The 21142-nt window shown below is 40.3% G+C and overlaps 1 protein-coding gene across 2 annotated transcripts in view; it reads left to right on the top strand.

Annotated features, from left to right (window-relative positions):
• casp3b (caspase 3, apoptosis-related cysteine peptidase b) overlaps nucleotides 1–13557 on the top strand; it is a 34884-nt gene extending 21327 nt beyond the window's left edge. For both annotated transcript variants that reach the window (XM_072595073.1, XM_072595064.1), the window contains exons 4-8: nucleotides 5333–5466; nucleotides 6146–6274; nucleotides 7075–7250; nucleotides 11117–11240; nucleotides 12721–13557. In XM_072595073.1, coding sequence (XP_072451174.1) covers nucleotides 5333–5466; nucleotides 6146–6274; nucleotides 7075–7250; nucleotides 11117–11240; nucleotides 12721–12950 — 793 coding nt within the window. In that variant the 3' untranslated portion in view covers nucleotides 12951–13557. The remainder of the gene's footprint in view (nucleotides 1–5332; nucleotides 5467–6145; nucleotides 6275–7074; nucleotides 7251–11116; nucleotides 11241–12720) is intronic.
• Nucleotides 13558–21142: the final 7585 nt, after the last annotated feature.

Raw genomic sequence — 21142 nt, 5'->3', positions numbered from 1 at the left:
CCTAAACGATGACACGTAACTTTAAATGTCACAGTTCTGGAATCATCCACAAGAGAAGAAAATCATTTTATATCTTCCCAACCAAATAGATGTGTAAGTAAGTCAGAAACGTGCTCTCATCCAACCTACAGACAGCGCATCAAGTCAGATGTGACATAATATTCTCTCACAATGTGGCGTACACATTTCTCTAGATTAAGATTTATCATTACATGTGTATAAAAAAAAGTGAAAAGTTTCTTTATTCCCACATGTTCCCTGCAGTGTTGCCACACATCGCCATCCTGAAACACTGAATATGATGCAGGATTATACTGCACGTCTTGTTCCTCCAGTTGCTGCTTGACATCTTCCCAAGTCTCTGGAATGGTCTCCTGAAGCTCTGAAACGGGCTATGGGGTCTAAGTGACAGGCCTTCACTGCTGCCACAATCAAAACAGTCACATCTGAACTGTTGCCATGAATCTTTGGATGCATGGGTTCCGTATCTCTTTCCCCATCTGGTCTTCCTCCAGGTGCTATCATCAGTTGTCGGGGTCTCCTTTCACTAATGCTTCTGATTGTTCAGGCGCCCAGGCATAGCAGCAGAATTGGAGCTTTGGCTCAGCCTGAGAGTCCGGGCTGGGAGAGTCATCCTGAGATCTGCTCCTCACTCACCAGAAGACCCTGGGCTAGAGCGGAGCTGCATCCAGCTCATCCTGGCATTGCTGCTGTCCCTGGAGGCTGCCTCATTCACCTGCCACTCTCCAGGCAGAATTACTGGGATTTCATTTCTGTCCTCAACAGGGATATCTGCTGACACCTTATTTATTTTGAACAGACATTTTGCATCCACAATTAAGCAACTCATAGTTCCCCTCTGCCTCCTGTCCTCTCTCAACTGAGCCTTAAGTTCACCCTCCACAAAATATTTCCTTACTTCCTCTGCACACAAACCTTTAAGAACACTTGCATCAAACTGGCAGGCAGTGGAGACTCAAGGAAAGTGGCCTTCCAGTAATAGGCACTTTGTCAACTATTAGCATCGCATGTTCAGCTCTTCCCAAGGTCACTGCAGATGTCGTGAATAACCTGTCAAAAACATATCAGGCAGTCATGTTCAGCCATATTGAAAGGGCTGAAGTTTTGCCTTTATATCATTTGAGATTTCTGCCTCTTCCCAAGTGTACCTCTGTTCATCCTATCTACCCTATGAGGGACCTGCTACTTCTCGCATTGCTGCTGCTGCTGCTGGAGCAGCTGGCAATGGTCGTTTGACCTCCAGTCCTGAGCTTCAGTACACCTGGAAATTGGTGCAATGTAACCCACATACATGTACTCCTATTCAGGGAGGCAGTGGAACAATATTCATGCCACTAGATAAGCAATCTAGACACCTAGGCTAATGTTCTGGCTACACGGGTTCAACTCCTATCACATCAGTTACTGAAATTTTAAGTAGTTTGTGACAAAGTAGCAGTGCTTCTACTGCTGCTGAAAGGTCCAAGGCTCATTTGAAGTCTCACCTGCCCTGATGTGTTGTAGCATGTTTGAGCAGGTTAATTAAAATAACTACCTTGCTGGTTCTTTGCACAAGATCTATGGCTGTTGCTGCTTTAAGAAAATAGAAGACTCTTGGCACATTTTGATAGTGTCCCTAATTCAGAAAATTGAAGTTCAATTCTGATCTGTTTCATAAGTATGTCATAAAATCTCTGCACAGATTGGTTAAATATCTATTCCAGAACTCATCGGTTTCCAGGAGACCTGCAGCAGGTTAGAAAACTTTAAATGTGACACCCTTGTTCAAGAAGGGAGAGAGACAAAGCAGGAAACTTTAAGCCAGTTAGCCTAGTGCCTGAAGACAGTCAAAATTAATAAGTCTTTTTCAGGTTGGAAAGACATTCCTAGTGGAGTGCTCACAAGTTCCAGTCCTAGGGTCTCAACTGTTTATGATCTATACTGGTACTTGGAGAAGAGTGTAATATATTTATATTTGCTGATACAGCTTTAGATGGGTGGACAGATGAAGAGGACATAAAGAATTTGTAGTGGGATGCTAAGTGAATGGGCGAATGGAGTTTAATGTATGAAAGTGTGAGGCCATGCACTTTGTAGGAAGAATCAAAAAGTAGAATAATAATTAAGTGGAGGGAGACTCCAAGTGTAGCACAGGGGATCTGGGTGTTTCTTATACATGCTGCAACTGCACCTTTTTTGTGTTTCAAGTAATTAAGAAGTTTTACTCCACACATGTTTATTGTATTTCCTCTCCCACCTGATGTTCTTAGTTGTTAGGCTCTACGTCGAGTCCAGCTGGTTTATTTGGAAGCATTAGCTTTCAGAGTGCTGTTCCTTCATTTGGTGGTTGTTGAACTGAGGTCCTTGCTTCCATCTAGTGGCAAATGTCAATCAGTGCAGGTAGTCCTGTGTATCAAGTTGCACCATCCAACTCTTTCCACCCATAGAGACTGGTTACTCTAGTATTACTGCAGAATATTTTCCTAAGTCCAGATTGGACTGTTTCTACCTTAGTGGGTACAGGTATCCTGTTTTTATTTTTTTTCTTTGCTAAAGAGCACCCAATGGAATTTTACTCAAGTTTTAAACATTGCCTACCTCATGTCATATTTTAAAGGACTGTTCTTTAAATGTTAATTAACAGTTAATGGTAGGGCTTTGGAGAGTGTTGTTGAACAGAGGGACTTTGGGGTGCAAGTTCACAATTCCCTGAAAGTGGCATCACAGATATGGTGGTGAAGAACGTGTTTGGCAAGCTTATCTTCATTGGTCAGTGCATTAAGTACAGGAGTTGGGATGTCGTGTTGCGGTTGTACAAAACATCGATGAGACCACTTTCAGAATACTGCGTACAATTCTGGTCACCTTGCTAAATGAAGAATATTGTTAAACTGGAACGGGCACAGAAAAAACATTTACAAGGGTATTGCCAGGTCTTAGAAGTTTTGAGTTAGAAGTGGAGTCTGGATAGGCTGTTTTTTTTTTACCCCGGAGCATCGAGGCTGAGGGATGACCTTCCAGAGGTTTATAAAATCATATAGAGTATAGATAAGGTGAATAGCTTAGGTCTTTTTCTAAGGGTAGAGGAGTTCAAAACTAGAAGGCATAAGTTTAAGGTGAGAGGGGAAAGATTTCAAAGGGACCTGAGGGGCAACTACTACAGAGGTTAGTGTTTATGGAACAAGTTGCCAGAGGAAGTGGTAGGGGTGTGTACAATTACAACACTTAAAAGACATGTATATGAATAGGGAAAGTTTAGAGGAATATGGGCCAAGTGCAGGCACGTGCATCTAGTTCAGTTTAGGATACCTGGTTGGCATGGACGAGTTAGACGAAGGGATATTTTTCAGTGCTGTACAACTTTGACCCTGTCTCCTCTGTTTGGGGAAGAAAGAATTCCACACATTCATGACCCTCAGCTTAAGAAATCTCATCTCTGTCTCAAATAGGTGGCCCCTTATTTTAAAACCATTTCCTAATTCTCCCATAAGGAGAAAAGTCTTTTCAACATTCATCCTCAGGCTTTTAGATCTTTCATAAAGATCACCTCACCTCTTCTGAACTCCAATGATTGCAGGCCCAACATGGATCAGCCCTTCCTCATAAGTTAGCCCCCTCACCCTAGGAATCAGTTGAATGAACTTTCTTTGAGCTGCTTTTAATGTTACTTCCTCAAATAAGGAGACAAAAACCACAAAGGAGTCTAGGTTTAGAAGGCTGAAATAACATGAACCATGGCTCTGATTTCCAACACGTGATAATTTCAGCTTTATGATCAATTAAAAACTGAAGCTCTGATCTGCCTTCTGTAAAACTAACGTTTCAATCTATTGCCAGAACCTGTCAGCATGAAGTTCACTTATTTCTCAGTACCCACACTCATTCATACATTTTTAAGAACTAATGCAAGAATAGGCAATTCAGCCTCTTGAGCTTGCTCCACCATTTAATGCGATCATAGTTGATCTTGACCTCAACTCTACTTTCCAGCCTTGTCCCCATAACCCTTTAACCCATCACTAATTTAAATCTTATCTTCTCAAGTTTATCTAGTCTAGGGTAGTGAATTCTACTGATTCACAGACATTTAAGAGAAGCAATTCTTCCTCATCTCTTTTACAAAAACAGCCTGAAACCTAGATCAAAATTGCCCCACAAGAGGAAGCATCCACTCTCCATCTATTTTATCAATACCCTTCAGTATCTTGTATACCTCAAGTAGATTTCTAATTCTCCTAAAATCTAGTGAGTATAGGCTTACACTGCTCAATCTCATCGTCTATATTGATGACGAGATGCACACAAGAATTGCAAAAGTAAATGTAGTCTTCAAACTTTAAATATCAACCTGAGAATTAAGAGCATTAGGTTTGCCTACCAAACTGGACCTCTATATTGTAATAGTCCTGCTGACTCTGTGATACAGTCAAAGTCTTTTATGTACAACAACATTCTGGGAAGCTCGAGCACTTGCACTTAAACTGCCCTTGGAAGTTTCTGAAGACCAAAATAGTAGGATGCAATGCCAGGCACTTGAGGTGTTTGCTCAGCTGATGTACCAAGCATCAGTATCATATTGAGCTGGTCTATGTAGCCTGAACACCTGACACTGTTACAAAATGGATCCTCAATGAAGAGCTTCAGCTAGCGTGTTATCATGGTAATCGGAGAAAGTGCTACAAACACACTGAAGTTGTTTCTTCGGAAAATTGATATTAATTTGATTCCTGAATGAGTAGAAGCTCACTCAGGATTGCTGGAGGTGGTTGCAACCAAGTCAGAGTCCTGCTAAATCATTTCAAAGCATTATGTCAAAATTGAGTCAAAACAGCAAGTGGAAAGTCTAATCGGGTCAGGTTGCAACTGTGGAGAGAAAAGAAGTATTAGCTTTTCAGTTTGGAATATTGGGAGCATTGCCTTCTCTAGTATCTACTAGAGAGAAGATGTTGCAGATAGCCAACAGAGCAGATGAACAGTGTCAAAAGGAAAAGATGTATAAAGAATTTAGGAAATGAAACTTTCAATATGAAATCTAAATCTGTTTTCCTTTAGGAGAATTTAAAGTAGGAACAGCATTGTACTGTTCGACTACTTTTGGACAATATTTTGTAAATATTTTCACACCCAACTCTTATCTATCACCTAAACTGTCTTCTCCAAGTCTTTGTACTAAGACCAGAACAAGAACATCCAAAAAGGGAACACTCATCCATGATTTAAATTGAAATTGAGTATGCTTTGTTTTGTTTTCTGTTTTGAAATTGCAAAGATGTGTTTTGGTCAAATGTTTGTCAAATTTTATTATACGCTGAAACTGATTTATATTCCTCAGAAGCCAAAACCAACTGGCTGGTGATACTCTTGCAGTGGATGCGGTACCTGACCAGTGTATAAAATATAACATGAACTACAAGCAAATTGGCATGTGTCTTATCTTCAACAATAAGAACTTCTATCCAGTGACAGGTAATTTTTTTTTTGCCTTTTATTTTTACATATGTTTGTATAGAAAATAAGCACTAACATTGGTTGGGACAGAAAACTTCTATAATAATTTGTGTTCTGTACAGAACAGAATTTACGCTGTACTTGAATCAAAGCCAGTGTGTTAGTTTATCAACTTTGGCTACCCTTGGGAGATGACACATTGTTCTGTCTGAAATGCTTGTATCTAGACACTTATCTGTGTGATCATTATAGACTAATATTTTAAAGGTCTTTGATCTCCACAGTACAACAAAATAGTCATGCATTTATAGTAATTTATCAAAGCTTGCAATTAACTTGTCATAATACTATGCAAAGTTTATGTCAAGTGACAGGCAGAAGATGCTTGGTATTAACTGGGTTGCAGCGGAGTCAAGGGCAAGATCAGTATAATTTACCTGCGTGATTTAGTAAATCTAAGTAGGCTTCCTGTTTCATATCCCTATCTGATTAAGTGCTATGTAATAGGAGCACCTTAGCTGTGCTGTTTGTTCATGATCTGTAGTGACCTTTTATGTTATGGGCAAATGACCATTATTTATGAGGCTATCAATTGTCACTTTTAGAACTGGGAGCCATTGTTCAGTTAATGGCTGGAAGGAAAGTTGATGAGGAAAGTAAAATTTATTTTTATTAATAACCTTCCATTGTTTTGTAGGTATGAATAAACGTAATGGTACGGATGAAGATGCAGCTAAACTGAACAAGACATTCAAAAATCTGGGCTACGATATTATGGTTTATAATGATAAAACATGCAATGAAATGTTTGAAATATTGCACAGAGGTAAGTGTTTGCTAAAAAATACAAGAATATATGTTGATTAAACTTCAAAAATCTATTACTTTTATAAACAATCTGCAGAAATTAACCTGGATACAGTTTGATCAATATGCTTGATAACTTTCAATTCATCAAGCTGTAGTCAGAGGAAACATTATTTTAATCACGATGGTATGCTGAGACTATTGAAACATAGTAGCCAAGAGATTTTAATGTAGTTTTCAAAATTACAAAGTATTTTGATGGATGTAAATGATATCTGGTTGGGCAGTGAGTTGAAAAGGGTCATCAATTTGAAATATCCACAAATTGAGAAAAATGAAGAGGAAAATAGACACCATGTATTTTTTTTATTTAGATATAAAATTGTTTTTAATTATTTTTCCTTTAATTCTTTTTCTCAATGTAAAGGCTAATAGAGGCATCCATCATTTTAAAGAAGTAAGTTTAAATTTGTTCACGGGTATGAGTATTATCGGTCAGTGTTTATTGCCCATTCCTAATCACCTTCATGAACATGGTGTCACTTTTAAACCATTTCAGTGCATTTGATATAAATACACCTTGAGTACTGATAGAAGGCGAATTATAGATTTTTGACCTAGTAACAGTGTTGAATTAGCAGTATTACTGCAAATTATGAGGATGTTGCAATATTAGATTGTGAAATGGTTGGATTGTTCTAAATAAAACTGTTAGTTCTTATAATTTATGAAATTGACTTCCCATTTAAACCTCTATATGAAGCTGGTGTCATCATGCTATTTTGCATTTAAATTCTTTATTCTTTTTTTTGTTGCTAGCTGCCGAGAGAGATCACAGCCAAATGGCTTCATTTGTTTGTATTTTCCTTAGTCATGGAGATGAAGGGTTACTGTATGGAACAGATGGTGCTGAAGAAATTAAAAAATTCACCAGTATCTTTCGAGGAGATCGATGCAGATCTTTGGTTGGCAAACCAAAGCTGTTCTTTATACAGGTAAGAATTAAAATATGTACGTATGATCCTCGTCATACGTGGATCTGCTGTCCTTGGATCTGTGTACTCATGAGGTCGGTCAGACATTATCTTTTGTTTTCCTAATTGAAAAGTCCCAACAGATCGCACAGTACCTCTGGATCCATTGGATAAGAGATTCCCATTCTAGCACTACCTTTAATTTTGTTATCTGCAGGATCCATTCCCTGATTCTGCACAGAGTATTAGGTGTAACTTGTTTATGCTTTAAAACTAGATTATAGTTGTCTGCATGTATTTTCTATGATAGCTAGGAGAAGATGCCCCAACTTGGTCCCAGAGGTAGTATGCACCTAGTTCCCTCTGTTTGAGGAAGATTAGATTAGATTAGATTACTTAGTGTGGAAACAGGCCCTTCGGCCCAACAAGTCCACACCGACCTGCCGAAGTGCAACTCACCCATTCCCCTACGTTTACCCCTTTACCTAACACTATGGGCAATTTAGCATGGCCAATTCACCTAACCTGCACATCTTTGGAGTGTGGGAGGAAGCCGGAGCATCCAGAGGAAACCCATGCAGACATGGGGAGAATGTGCAAACTCCACACAGTCAGTCGCCTGAGTCGGGAATTGAACCCGGGTCTCTGGCGCTGTGAGGCAGCAGTGCTAACCACTGTGCCACCATACCGCCCACAAAGTTACTATATCAAGCTGCAATTTAGCTGGGATTCCTAACTAACCAAATTGTTCATCGGGGACACTAACTGCACAAGAGCCCTTATCTCTGGGCAAAGGGTCCAGATTCACCTGACCTAGCAATCTGTCATAACATGTCTGAACAGGTTGATTACAAATAACTGTCATCAACAACTTTTAATGTGCTTGTACATCAATTTATAGTGTCTCTTTGACTAGTAGATCTTTCAGTACTCTGCATCAAACATTAGAGTGGTGCCCTTATAGCTCACCGTTTGGCCCAACTTTGGTATTTGCATTCCATTGTACAGGTTAATTCATTTCTGTATTTTCCAAAAGTGTTGTTTATTAATTATCATTGCTATCTTGCCATTTCTGTATTCTTTCAACATTAAGCTATGTTAAATGATTTAAAAGTGACATTCAGGATACTTTTTGATTTAGTCATTGTTAAGTTTAATCATAAATTCATGAGCTGCCTGGCATCTTTTGTTAAATTTTCCTGAGCGTCAGAATTGACTTGACAGAACATCTTTTCTTGGACAATAAGCACATGCATAAGAAAAGGAGTATAACCTGTTTTGTCTAGCAGAAGGTACCACTGGTTCCAAAGAAAAGTCATAAATGACTCAACGCATCAACTTTCTTTTTCTAACCACAGTTGCCAGACCTACTGAGTTTCTTCAGTATTGTTCTATTGAAGGTGCCATTGATTTGCCGAGGATATTGTTCGTATTCACTCCCAATAATAAATTAGACCTAATTATCTTTTATTAGATTCACTGGCCTGGGATTTACTTTGCAGCAAGTCTTCCTGGGAACAATTACCACATTAATACCATGGAATTGGTTCCATTTGTGCATTTAGTTGAATGTTCCACATGTTGGTTTTAGGTTTATAGTTGAAGGAATCTTGATCCACTAGCTTGCTTGGTTGCATCTCTGGGAATTGTGAGCGAGTGTTTTCTTTCAGAACTGCACTATTCAGTTGGCAGAAGCTGGCAAGAATGAATGACATTCTGGTTGCTGTAAACCCTGTACTGAATGCCTGGTTGGCTCCTGATTTTACTTATCAGCGCTAACTTGGGTTTATCCGCTAAGATCTGGGAGTTTGCCCTGTTTTTTTTTGTTTAAATTTCACTGTAAATTATTTGAATTATTGCTGAGGATCTAAGATAAAGAACTTATGGTTGCATGTTGCTATTGAACATTCATTATTAGTCTTTTTAGTGAAATGGTCACTGAATAATATGACAGACCTGTTCAAAAAATTGATTGTAGCGCATATCTGTATATATAGCACATATATTGTTTCTGCAGACTTCTAAAGCACGTGGGCTCAAAGTCATTGAGGCTTATGGAAGTGAAGGTAAATTACTGACCAGCTGAGGAAATTAAGGAAACAGTGGAGTACATTGAGCCAACTTTTCTAACATATCTTTGTTTGGCTTTTCACACTTTGTGTATTAATTAGATAAGGGGATAGAAAGCTATGTATGCAAGTTTTTTGATGTTGAATACCCTTGTGTCATGTGTGTAGTAATGAAAGCATGCAATTACAAATGAATTAAGTGAATGCTTAAAATAGTTGGGTAGATATTTATATAGGCAAATAATGAGGTCATCCAATCTTGACCTTAAAAGCATGTTTCAGGCTAGGGGTCATACTGCCACTCTGACAAGCCCAGGTTAGACCACATCTTAAGATATGTTGGTCTAAGTGGAAGTACTGCATGTGTTTAGGATATTATATAGATTCCCAATGATGATGATACAAGATTGCATGTAAGTGAGGTTATATTAACTGTAATTAAGTTTTCAATATATTAAAGTGAATAAACAGAGTAAACAGAAATTATTTCTGCTGCTTTAAGTGACCTGGCAGAGTTTAATTTTTAAATTTAAAACTAAATCTGTCTGGAGTGAAATTAGGAAGCACTTTGACAAAGCAAAGGTGATAGAAGTTGGAATTCTCTTCTGTAAATGACACTTTATACTAAATCAATTTTAAATACAAAATCTGAGATTGATGGACTTTTGCTGCCCTAAAGGTATTGGGTGATATGAGGCAAGGCTGGATGTTGAAATCTGTTATTGGCATGCTGTCTATTGACTTAACAAGTCTCTGGTATAGACACGTTTGTAGGATTCTGTGGAATCCATTTGATTTATTCCACTGAGATGTTGGTAAACTTAATCTTTCACTGAATCTAGTTGAGGTTCAGTCTTGGGTACAGATCTGTATATTTCCTTGGGGATTCTTAATGCAACAATGCTGTTTTGAAGCTTTGGGTATTATTACATAACAAATCTGCTAGATTAAATACGTTTAGTTTTTCTGGAAAATTGTCATTTTCCATTGCTGTAGGATGGGAGATATAGCATGCATCAATGTTGTGCTGTCATTTTCAAAATATTCTTGTGAAATTTATAGTCAGCTGTTTAAAATTTGTAGCATGGATCAGTTAAGTGGTCAAATTCAGCATCTAATTTATGCACAGCTGAAATGAATTGATGCTTTATTTTTCTAAGCATGCTTTGGTTTATCATGTCATTTGAAAATCTGTCAATGTACCCCCTCCATAATGAGGCTGGAGTCCAATGTCTTCTGACTCTGAGACAAGTCAATAGTAATGAAAAAATGCATTAAACCATCCTGAAAATATTCAGTTGGTGTGATAAAGTAAATTTATTTTGTCAAGCATGCTTGGTATACGGCATTAGAACATGAAGCTGTCAAACTAAATTCCTGATTTCTCATTCCTGATGAAGGGCTTACCCCCGTGATGTCAATTCTCCTACTTGGATGCTGCCTGACCTGCTGTGCTTTTCCAGCACCACGCTCTCAAAATTAAATTCTGCAATTGCATTAAGATTCCCAAGTACTAGAATTGCAAGTCTGTTCTTCACTGTGAATCTTGCTGAAAAGTGGGTGTTGAGTGAGGGCAGATGAGGCACAATTAGAGACTTAACTGTTTATAATCTGCCGAGACTTTTAAGCAAGGAATAATCAGTTTAAATGTAAACTTCTTTCAGCAGAATTCAACATTTTCAGCATAATGTGGGTCCCAGTTGATGCTCAAGTGAACTGTGGAAAATGTTATCAAAATGCAGCAAGCTATTTGTTTCCTTAACTGATTTTAATGTCATGTTTAAGTTGTTTTTTGTGCTTTTCTGTTCTAAATTTTAGGCTTGTCGAGGAAATGAATTTGATGGAGGTGTTGAGACTGACAGTGTTGTAGATGAAAAGAGTACTTCCCTGAAAAAAATACCTATAGAGGCTGACTTCCTGTATGCTTATTCTACAGCACCTGGTGAGTAAAAAAGCATTATGTTCTGGTATCGAAACTAATCGTTCAGGCTTCTGCTAGGTGGTCAATTGAATGTAAAATGATCAAGAACAATCCACATTCACTGGAGACTATTCCTATGTAAGCTTTATGATTGTTGGAGGAAGATTTGATCGTTTGCAAAAATGCTAAGAGTGAGACTTGCAGGTGTCTTTAAAAACCTAATTTCAATGTACGTGTACAAACTTTTGGGCAATCTTTATCATTTTCTAATCTCAGTAAATTAATAACATCATTCTTAACATGCACAATATAGAAATGCAAATCAAATTTGAAGCTATACATGGGTATGTTCCTTTTAGGAGCCAAATGTTTAGACAACATGCCACGAGCCTCCATCATAACAGCTACATGAGAACTAGGAGCAGCAATTCAGCTTCTTCGTCTCCCCTGCCATTTAATACAACCATAACTGATTTCAGCTTGACCTGAACTTCACTTTCCATTACCCCTTAACCTGCTACTGATTTAAAAACCCTATCTGTCTTCTCCTCAAATTTATTCACTGTGCCAGCATCCACTGCAGTCCAGGGTCATGAGTCCCACAGATTCATGACCCTTTTGAGAGGAGAAATTTCTCATCTTGTCCTAAACTGATGACTTCTCATTCTAGACTTTCCCACAAGAGGAAACCTCCTCTATACATCTACTTTGTCAGTCCTCTTTAGCATCTTGTAGACCTCAATTAGATCTCCTCATTATTCTTATAGGGTTATACTGCTCAATCTCTCTTAAAAGACAGACCTTCATCTCTGGAATCAATCTAGTGAACCTCCTCTGAACTGTCTCCAAAGCAACTCCTAGAGTTTATCTTTTTCTCCCCTTCTTCCTCTTCTGCTACTCTGCTTGACACAGCTTGCAACTCTAAGGGTTCTGGGTGTCGTTATAGGCATCCGCTACTTCCACTCCTGCGATTTTTACATTGGAGCTGGATCCATACATCCTGGAGTTCTGACTGACCTTCAGCCAGACAATGCTGGCTGACCTCAGTTGAAATGGTCCTCTGCTGTCCATTCAGCTGATGCTAATGCCTGTTCAAGTGCCTGTGTCTAGCTGTAGACCTGGAGCCTCAGCTCAGCCCATGGGTCAGGGAATTCAGCCCCGGCACTGGCACTTGCCAGTTGACCTTGCACTAAGATGCAGCTGCATTTGCCTCATTCTGGCATTGCTGCCACTACCACTGGATGTCTCTTCCTTTATCATTCCACTTGGCCTCAGCCACTGCCAACTTAGTCTGCCATCTATTTGACAATATGTGAGACCTAGTATTTTAAGGGAAAGAGAGTTAAGATATTTTAAATACTAAGTGTTACAGATGCTGGAATAATCACATGACAAACTCCAAGTGTATGTTATTAACATAGATACTAAATTTTGATTTTAAAAAGTTTTTTAATGCAAATCTTAAATATTTACTTGTGATGTTTTATTTTATCTTTTCCAGGCTATTACTCTTGGCGAAATACAGGCAATGGTTCATGGTTTATTCAGTCGTTATGCCATGTACTTGATAGGCAAGGCAAGGAACTGGAGATCATGCAGATACTCACTAGAGTCAACCATAAAGTGGCACTCGAATTTGAGTCCAGCACAAGTACAGAGGCTTGCAATGAGAAAAAGCAAATCCCTTGCATAATTTCAATGCTAACAAAAGAGCTTTACTTTAGTTGTTAAGACTCCTTTGGAAATGTGAAATTAAACAGTTTCTTCGATTTATTCCAGAATTAACTGCAACCTACAGCTTCCAATACTTTACTTGCCTGAAGAGCAATAAATACTTTAATCAACATAATCATAGAATTTTTGCTGGTTATTTTGACAGCATGAATACATTTCTAAAGTCTGTTCAGTTGAATTGTTGAATACAATATCTTCACAATGTTAAATTTTGAAAAGTGACAGTTGGTTTTTGAATTTCACTGTTAAAAGCAATTTAGCAAGTTTTAATGACTGAGCTTGTTTTGATAAACAAAACATCAAAGAACTGGTGATGTGGAGAAATTCAGCAACTTAGTGGACATTCTTCCCACAAACGCTGCCAGACCTACAGAGTTTCTCCAGCAATTTGTTTTTATTTTGTTTGACATACTAGTGTTTGAGGATCTTGCATTGTTTTGTGTGTATGAAAATCTGTGTTCAAATATAATTAATTTTTTTCATAATTACAAAGTAATCCAGTGAGTGATTAAATGTAGATGCTGAAAAACAATTAGCTTTATTGTCTTTCAAATATGTTAACATGTCTCACCAGCATATTAAAATGTCCAATGCTGTACATTAATTCAGTCTTGTCAGCAGTAGTTTGGCTGTATAAACCTGAGTACCTAAAACAGGATGATATTTTGGTGTGCTACTGAAGGGCTGCTGCATTATCAGGTTCAGATGCAATTTTAAATAGGCCAGATCTAGTTCCATGGTTGTACTGCCATTTTTGAACTTGAGGTTTAATCAAATGACACTGCAGAGTGTAATTAGACATTTCACATAATGGGTCAGACTGAATTCTTAATTAGGAAACAGATTTTTAGGGTTATATTTTAAATATTTTCCTTTGTCACTATTTTAATTCTCCCTGTATTCTTTATTAAGAGACAAGCATAACTTTAAACTCTGATTACAGAGGATTCTTGACTTCTGTGGGGTTTTTTTTTATTGTGGTTGTGAGATGATCTGTGCATTTTTTCTTCTGTATTTTCTGGAGAGGATGGGTGAGCTTGACCACTGCTGCCTTATCAATAATTGTTATGAACTTGCATCTTGAATACAAACTCCTAAAAAAAAGTGCATCCTTTGATTTTTACTATGTTGGAAATATCTAGAGCCTAATTCTGTATAATTTTTAGCTGATAATAATGGAAACTTTAATTTTTAATGTTAAAACATCAATACCTGGACTCTTATTTGATATCTACACCTTTCTGAAATTTATATGGATGCTGAATATTACTAAGAATGGTGTCCTTTTCTTGTTCAGGTGCATTACATGACTGAAATAAACAAATTGATACTATACTGTTATACTCAGAAGAAAATGCATTAACACCTGAAATTTTTGTTTGTATTAGGCTGTTTACTGTATTATGAATCTTGTCATTTAAATTATAATCCACTTAACTACTGTGCTTTTCCAGACAATGCTTAGTAGAGGGTGTCATTTAATATGCAGCAACCTGCGTTTCTATATCTTTTTAATGCAGAAAAAATCTCAATTTAGTTGCTTTACATTTAAATCAACTACTTATCAGATATGCATTTTAATAGCAAAGTTATGCAAAGTTTTTTTATTTGTTAGTGAGTGGAATTTTCCAGATTTTTGTCGTCTTTGGGGAAAAATGCTGAGTCCTTTAAGTGGCTGGCCAGCCTATTTAACTATGGAAAGTATTCTGGGCTATAATTTGTATGGCACTGTGCCCCAACTCTTCCACTGTTACTTCAATGACTGCATTGGTGTAGTGTCCTGCGCACAAACTGGGGCTGAACTGCGACAGTTCATTGACTTTGACTTTGACTTTGACTTTGACTTTGCCCACAACTTCCACCCTCTCCTCAAATCCACTTGGCTTGTCTGGGGCACCTCCCTCCCCTTTCTTGACCTGTTTGATTCCATCTCTGGCGACAGTCTCCAGATGGGCATTTATTATAAACACAGACCCTCTCAACTAACTGGACTACACCTCTGCCCACCCAGTATTCTGCATGAACTCCATCCCGTTCTCCTAATTCTTTCACCTCTGGAATGTCTCCTTGTCCGAGCAATGTGACTAGCTCAAGCATCCCAGATATTCACCTATTTTGAACGATCTGCTTTTCCCTTCTCTATCATCCATACAGCCCTCCATCGCATCACCTCTATTCCCATTCCACTGCTCTAAATTCCCTACCCCCCCCCCCATGCAATAAAAACAGCAACTCCTTGTCCTCACCTACCACCCCACCAGTCTTCGCAAACAATGAATCATCCTCAAAAACCTCTGCCAACTCTGAGACCCCACCACTAAGGACATCTTCCCCTCCCCCCTCCCTCTGCCTTCTGCAATGTCTGTTCCCTTTGCCAATTCTTGGTTTGCGGCACTCTACCCACCCATCCCCAAACCACCAGGTACCTTCCCTGCAACCAGAAAAGATGCAAAACCTGCTAGCTTTATACCCCCCCCCCCCACCGGCTCCTATCCAATCTCTATCCAGGGCCCCAAACAGTCCCAGGTGAGACAGAGGTTCACCTGCCTCTCTTCCAACCTAGTTTACTATGTTCGCTACTCCCGATGTGGTCTTCCCTACATAGGGGAGGCCAAATGAAAACCAAGGGGACAACTTACTGAGCATCTCAGCTGGATCTGCAGAGGCCGACTAGATCTCCTAGTCACTGCCCATTTTAATTCCCCTTTCCGACATGACTATCCTTGGTCTCTTTCATTGCCACAACAAATCAAACTGCAAATTGGAGGACCAATACCTCATCTTCTGCTTGGGCAGACTATAGCCCAGAGGAGTCCACATTGAGTTCTCCGGTTTCAAATGACCTCCCTTCCTTCCCAGCCCCTCACCCTCCTGTCCATTCCTCTCAGCCACCTACCAGATTCATCCTTCCCATCGACCAAGCAGTTCGTACCCTTGATCAGTTTCCACCTATCCCCACCTCACCACTATGCCCGTCCCCATCCCCTTGAAGCTGCAGCTTCCCTTACGCTACCTCCACTCCTGAAGAAGGGGTACATTAGAAATGTTAACTTGCCCACCTGATGCTACCTGGCTTGCTGAGTTCTTCCAGCCTCCTGCCTGCCTATCTGATATACAAGATAGTTCTTTAGAAGCCATTAAAGGTTTTGTAAGATTGACCCCTACTTGTCGCTGATTGCAGGCAGAAATGCCATGATGTTGAAGTGGCGATGAGTAGCTCCAACTGTAAGATGAGGCTGCTGTTGGCCACCTTCCAGACAAACCATTAATTGTGAAATTGGTGTTTGAGCAGCTAACACCTGAATATAAGACTGAAAACTATCATAAAATCCACCTTACTGTCTAACATTGGTGAGGGATGATGGGAGGCTGGTTAGCATTTACTGCCTGTCCATTGTTGGTGGTGGTGAGGTACATCTTGAACTGCTGCATTGTGTGCTGTAGTTTGATAAAAGCTAGAACTGAGAGAAGTGTCTAGAATGCAAAGATATAATGGTCAAATGACTGATGCACAGTTAGTTTAGAAACCACTTATCTAGAAATGAATCTCCTATAATAAAGACAGATAATGGTTACCTAGCAATAATGCATGCATCATTATCAATCTGTCAATATACATGTTAAATAGGCATCTCAAGCCATTGTACAAAAATCTGACTTCACTGTACAATTTAATTTTAATTTTAAACAATTAAACTCTTCAAAATATATTTTACATAATTGCCAGTGATCCTTTAAAGATAAAGGATGACTATATCTTTGTTTAGTCTGTGAACCGTAAATATATTTGGCTCAGGATTTGTTATTATTTCGTCCTTGCATCCACTACAGGAGTGTGGATAGGTGATGAACTGGAGCTGATTTTGCTTTAATATCTCTGTGTAGACATCACTTAAGGATGTAGTGCGATTCTTTATTGGTAGTTGGTCAGGAATGTCTATAAAGTTTTTAGTTAGTTTTGGGTGCTGGGGAGAAGTATCTTGATTCATACAAAAGCAAATTGAATATTTGCACTTTTACTGGTTACTTTCCTTGTAAAGCTGCCATTCACCTGCATATAATTTAAAATATGATCAACTTTGATTTCACATGATAGACATTTGATGTTTATTATATACAAGTCCCAGACAGACGAAGTTATGTTAATATAATTTTCCTTTGACTATCTTGTATAACGTTCTTGTTATTATTTATCAGTTCATGAGCATCTATTGTGTTAAGTGGGCATGCATACAGAATGCAGCAAATTTACATCTTCCAGAGAGACACATCAGAATGTATCCCATTCATATACTATTTCCTTTGAATAATGTTGCTAAACTATGCTAAAGCAGTTTATTTTAGCCTCCTCTACCACTCACCATGGACTTTAGCTTCCACAGATAATATTTCTCCCCTTACCTAGAAATCAGTCTATATTTGCAGACCAAGGTCGGATTTAATACAACCCATCAGTCACTGGGGCAGTTGCATCGGCTGGAGTAGCTGTAGGATTGGTGTCTTGGCAGAAGGAAAATCTAGCACTGAGGAAGTCAGAGGGTGGTATGGACATATGTGTGATTCACAGAGGCAGTATGTTATCCCTGAGGAGATAGTGAGGTCTGCAGATGCTGGAGATCAGAGTTGAGAATGTGTTGCTGGAAAAGCACAGCTGGTCAGGCAGCATCAGAGGAGCAGGAAAATTGATGTTTTGGGCAAAAGCCCTTCGTCAGGAATGAAGGAAGGGAGCCTCCAGCATGGAGAGATAAAATGGGAGGGGGGTGCGGCTGGGGAAAGTAGCTGAGTGTGCAATAGGTGGATGGAGGTGGGGGTAAAGATGATAGGTTGGAGAGGAGGGTGGAGCAGATAGGTGGGAAGGAAGGTTGACAGGTTGGACAGGTCATGAGGGTGGTGCTGAGCTGGAAGTTTGGAACTGGGGTAAGGTGGGGGGGGGGGGGGGGAGGGGGAGAGGGGAAATGAGGAAACTGGTGAAGTCCACATTTCAACCCTGGGGTTGAAGGGTCCCAAGGCGGAAGATAAGGCATTCTTCCTGCAGCTTCGGGTGGTGAGGGAGTGGGGATGGAGGAGGCCCAGGACTTGCATGTTTGGGAGAGTGGGAGCCGGGGTTGATTAGTGTGGGTGTCGCAGAGATGTTCTCTAAAGCACTCTGCAAGAAGGCATCCAGTCTCTCCAATATAGAGGAGACCACATTGGGAGCAACGGATACAATAAATGATGTGTTTGGAAATGCATGTGAAACTTTGAATGTGGAGGTGAGGGGGAAGGTGTGTGCACAGGTTTTGCGATTCCTGCAGTGTCAGGGGAAGGCGCCAGGAGGAGAGAATGGGTTGTTGGGGGTCATGGACCTGACCAGGTAGTTGCAGAGGGAACGATCTTTGTGGAAAGTGGATGGGATAGGGAGGGAAATATATCGCTGGTGGTGTGGTCCATTTGTAGGTGGCAGAAATGTCAGTGGATGATACGATTTACGAGGAGGTTGGTGGGATGGAAGGTGAGGACCAGGAGAATTCTGTCCTTGTTGCAGTTGGAGGGGTGTGGTTCGTGGGTGGAGGTGCAGGACGTGGATGAGATGTACTGGAGGGCATCTTTAATCACGTGGGAGGGAACTTGTGGTCTTTAAAGAAGAAGGACATCTGGTGTGTTCTATGGTGGAACTAGTCCTCCTGGGAGCAGATGTGGTGGAGAAATTGTGAATACGGGATCGCATTTTTGCAGGAGGTAGGGTGGGAGGAGGTGTATTCCAGGTAGCTGTGGAAGTCTGTGGGTTTGTAAAAAAAAAAAAAGTGTTGTCGGTCCTCGTGGATGGAAATGGTAAGGTCTAGGAAGGGGAGGGAGGTGTCAAAGATAATCCAGGTGAATTTAAGGTCAGGGTGAAGTGTGTTGGTGAAGTTGATGAAATGTTCGACTTCCTTATGGGAGCACGAGGTGGTGCTGATGCAGTCATCCATGTAGCGGAGGAAGAGATGGGGAGTAGTGCCAGTGTAACTCCGGAAGACTGACTGTTCTACATAGCCGACAAAGCGACAGACATAGCTGGGTCTCATGTGGGTGCCCATGGCTACCCTTTTTTTCTGGAGGAAGTGGGAGGATTGGAAGGAGAAATTGTTGAGGGTGAGGACCAATTGAATGTGTGTGTCAGTGGAAGGGTACTGGTGGGGACATGGGGAGAGTAGGTCAAGTTTTGCACCTTCTCTGGTAGGTACATCCACATACTGAATCAGAAAATTGTCTTGTACACACTTAAGAAATTCCTCTCCATCTAAACCATTAACATTATGGCAGTCCCAGTTGATGTTTGGAAAGTTAAAATCCCCTACCATAACTATCCTATTATTCTTACAGATAGCTGAGATCTCCTTACAAGTTTGTTTCTCAATTTCCCTCTGACTATTAGGGGATCTATAATACAATCCCAACAAGGTGATCATCCCTTTCTTATTTCTCAGTTCCATCCAAATAACTTCTCTGGATGTATTTCTGGGAATAACCTCCCTCAGCACAGCTATAATGCTATCCCTTATCAAAAATGCTACTCCCCTTCCCCTCTCGCCTCCCTTTCTATCCTTCCTGTAGCATTTGTATCCTGGAATATTAAGTTGCCAGTCCTGCCCAGCCCTGATCCATGTTTCTGTAATTGCTATGATATCCCAGTCCCATGTTCGTAACCATGCCCTGAGTTCATCTGCCTCCCCTGTTAGGCCCTTTGCATTGAAATAAATGCAGTTTAATTTGTTCGTCCTACCTTGTCCCTGCCTGCCCTGACTGTTTGACTCATTTCTGTTCTCAACTGTACCAGTCTCAGATCGATCTCTTTCCTCACTATCTCCCTGAGTCCCCCCACCCCTTGCTAGTTTAAATCTTCCCGAGCAGTTCTAGCAAATTTCCCTGCCACTATATTAGTCCCCTTCCAACTTAGGTGCAATCCATCCTTTTTGTACAGGTCACTTCTACCCCAAAAGAGACTCCAATGATCCAAAAATGTGAATCCTTCTCCCATGCACAAGCTCCTCAGCCATGCATTCATCTGCTCTATCCTATTCCTGCCCTCACTAGCTCGTAGCACTGGGAGAAATCCAGATGTTACTACCCTTGAGGACCTCCTTTTTAAATTTCTGCCTAAATTTCTGGGCGGCACGGTGGCACAGTGGTTAGCACTGCTGCCTCACAGCGCCAGAGACCTGGGTTCAATTCCCGTCTCAGGCGACTGTGTGGAATTTGCACGTCCTCCCCGTGTCTGCATGGGTTTCCTCCGGGTGCTCCGGTTTCCTCCCACACTCCAAAGATGTGCAGGTCAGGTGAATTGGCCATGCTAAATTGCCCGTAGTGTTAGGTGAATGGGTAAATGTAGGGGTATGGGTGGGTTGCACTTCGGCGGGGTGGTGTGGACCTGTTGGGCTGAAGGGCCTGTTTCCACACTGTAAGTAATCTAATCTATCTAAACTCCCTGTAATCTCCCTACAGAATCTCAACCTTTTCCCTTCTTATGTCACGTGGACAATAACCTTTTGCTGGCTCCTCTCCCCTGTGAGAACATTCTGCACCATCTCTGAGACATCCTTGATCCTGGCACCAGGGAAACAACACAGCATTCTGCTTTTACTCTGCTGGCCACAGAAACGTCTGTGTACCTCAGACTACAGAATTCCCCCAACACAATTGATCTCTTGGAAGCCGACATACCCCTCGTTGCATTAGAGCCAGTCTCAATAACAGGTGCTATGTTCCCCTGAGAATCCATCACCCCTACGTTTTCCAAAACAGCCTACCTGTTTGAACTGGGTATATCAACAAAAGACTCCTGCCCTAGGTGCCTATCTCTCTTACCCTTCCTGGAGTTAACCCATCTATGTGACTGTATCTGAGACTTTTCCCCCCTTCCTATAACTGCCATCCATCACATACTGTTGATGTTGCAAAAGCCTGAGATTGTCAAATAAATTCTTATCTTTGTGTTGTATATTGGCTGTATATTGTAAGTAATAAAACGGTGTCCTTTTTTCACCAATTCAACCACATGGTGGCACCAGAACTTCTCATCCTGAATCAAACCGTGAAGCAGTGAAGGAAATCCACAAATTACTGTCATTTTGATATTGACACTTTCATTTGCTGTGGAAAACTCAAATTGCGCTAAGATCCACACTGGCTAAAAACAAATTTCTCATATGATCAAACTTAAAATCTGTGAA

This window comes from Chiloscyllium punctatum, chromosome 2 (assembly GCF_047496795.1).
Source record: "Chiloscyllium punctatum isolate Juve2018m chromosome 2, sChiPun1.3, whole genome shotgun sequence".
Lineage (NCBI taxonomy): Eukaryota > Metazoa > Chordata > Chondrichthyes > Orectolobiformes > Hemiscylliidae > Chiloscyllium > Chiloscyllium punctatum.
This window is presented reverse-complemented; position numbering and strand designations above follow the sequence as displayed.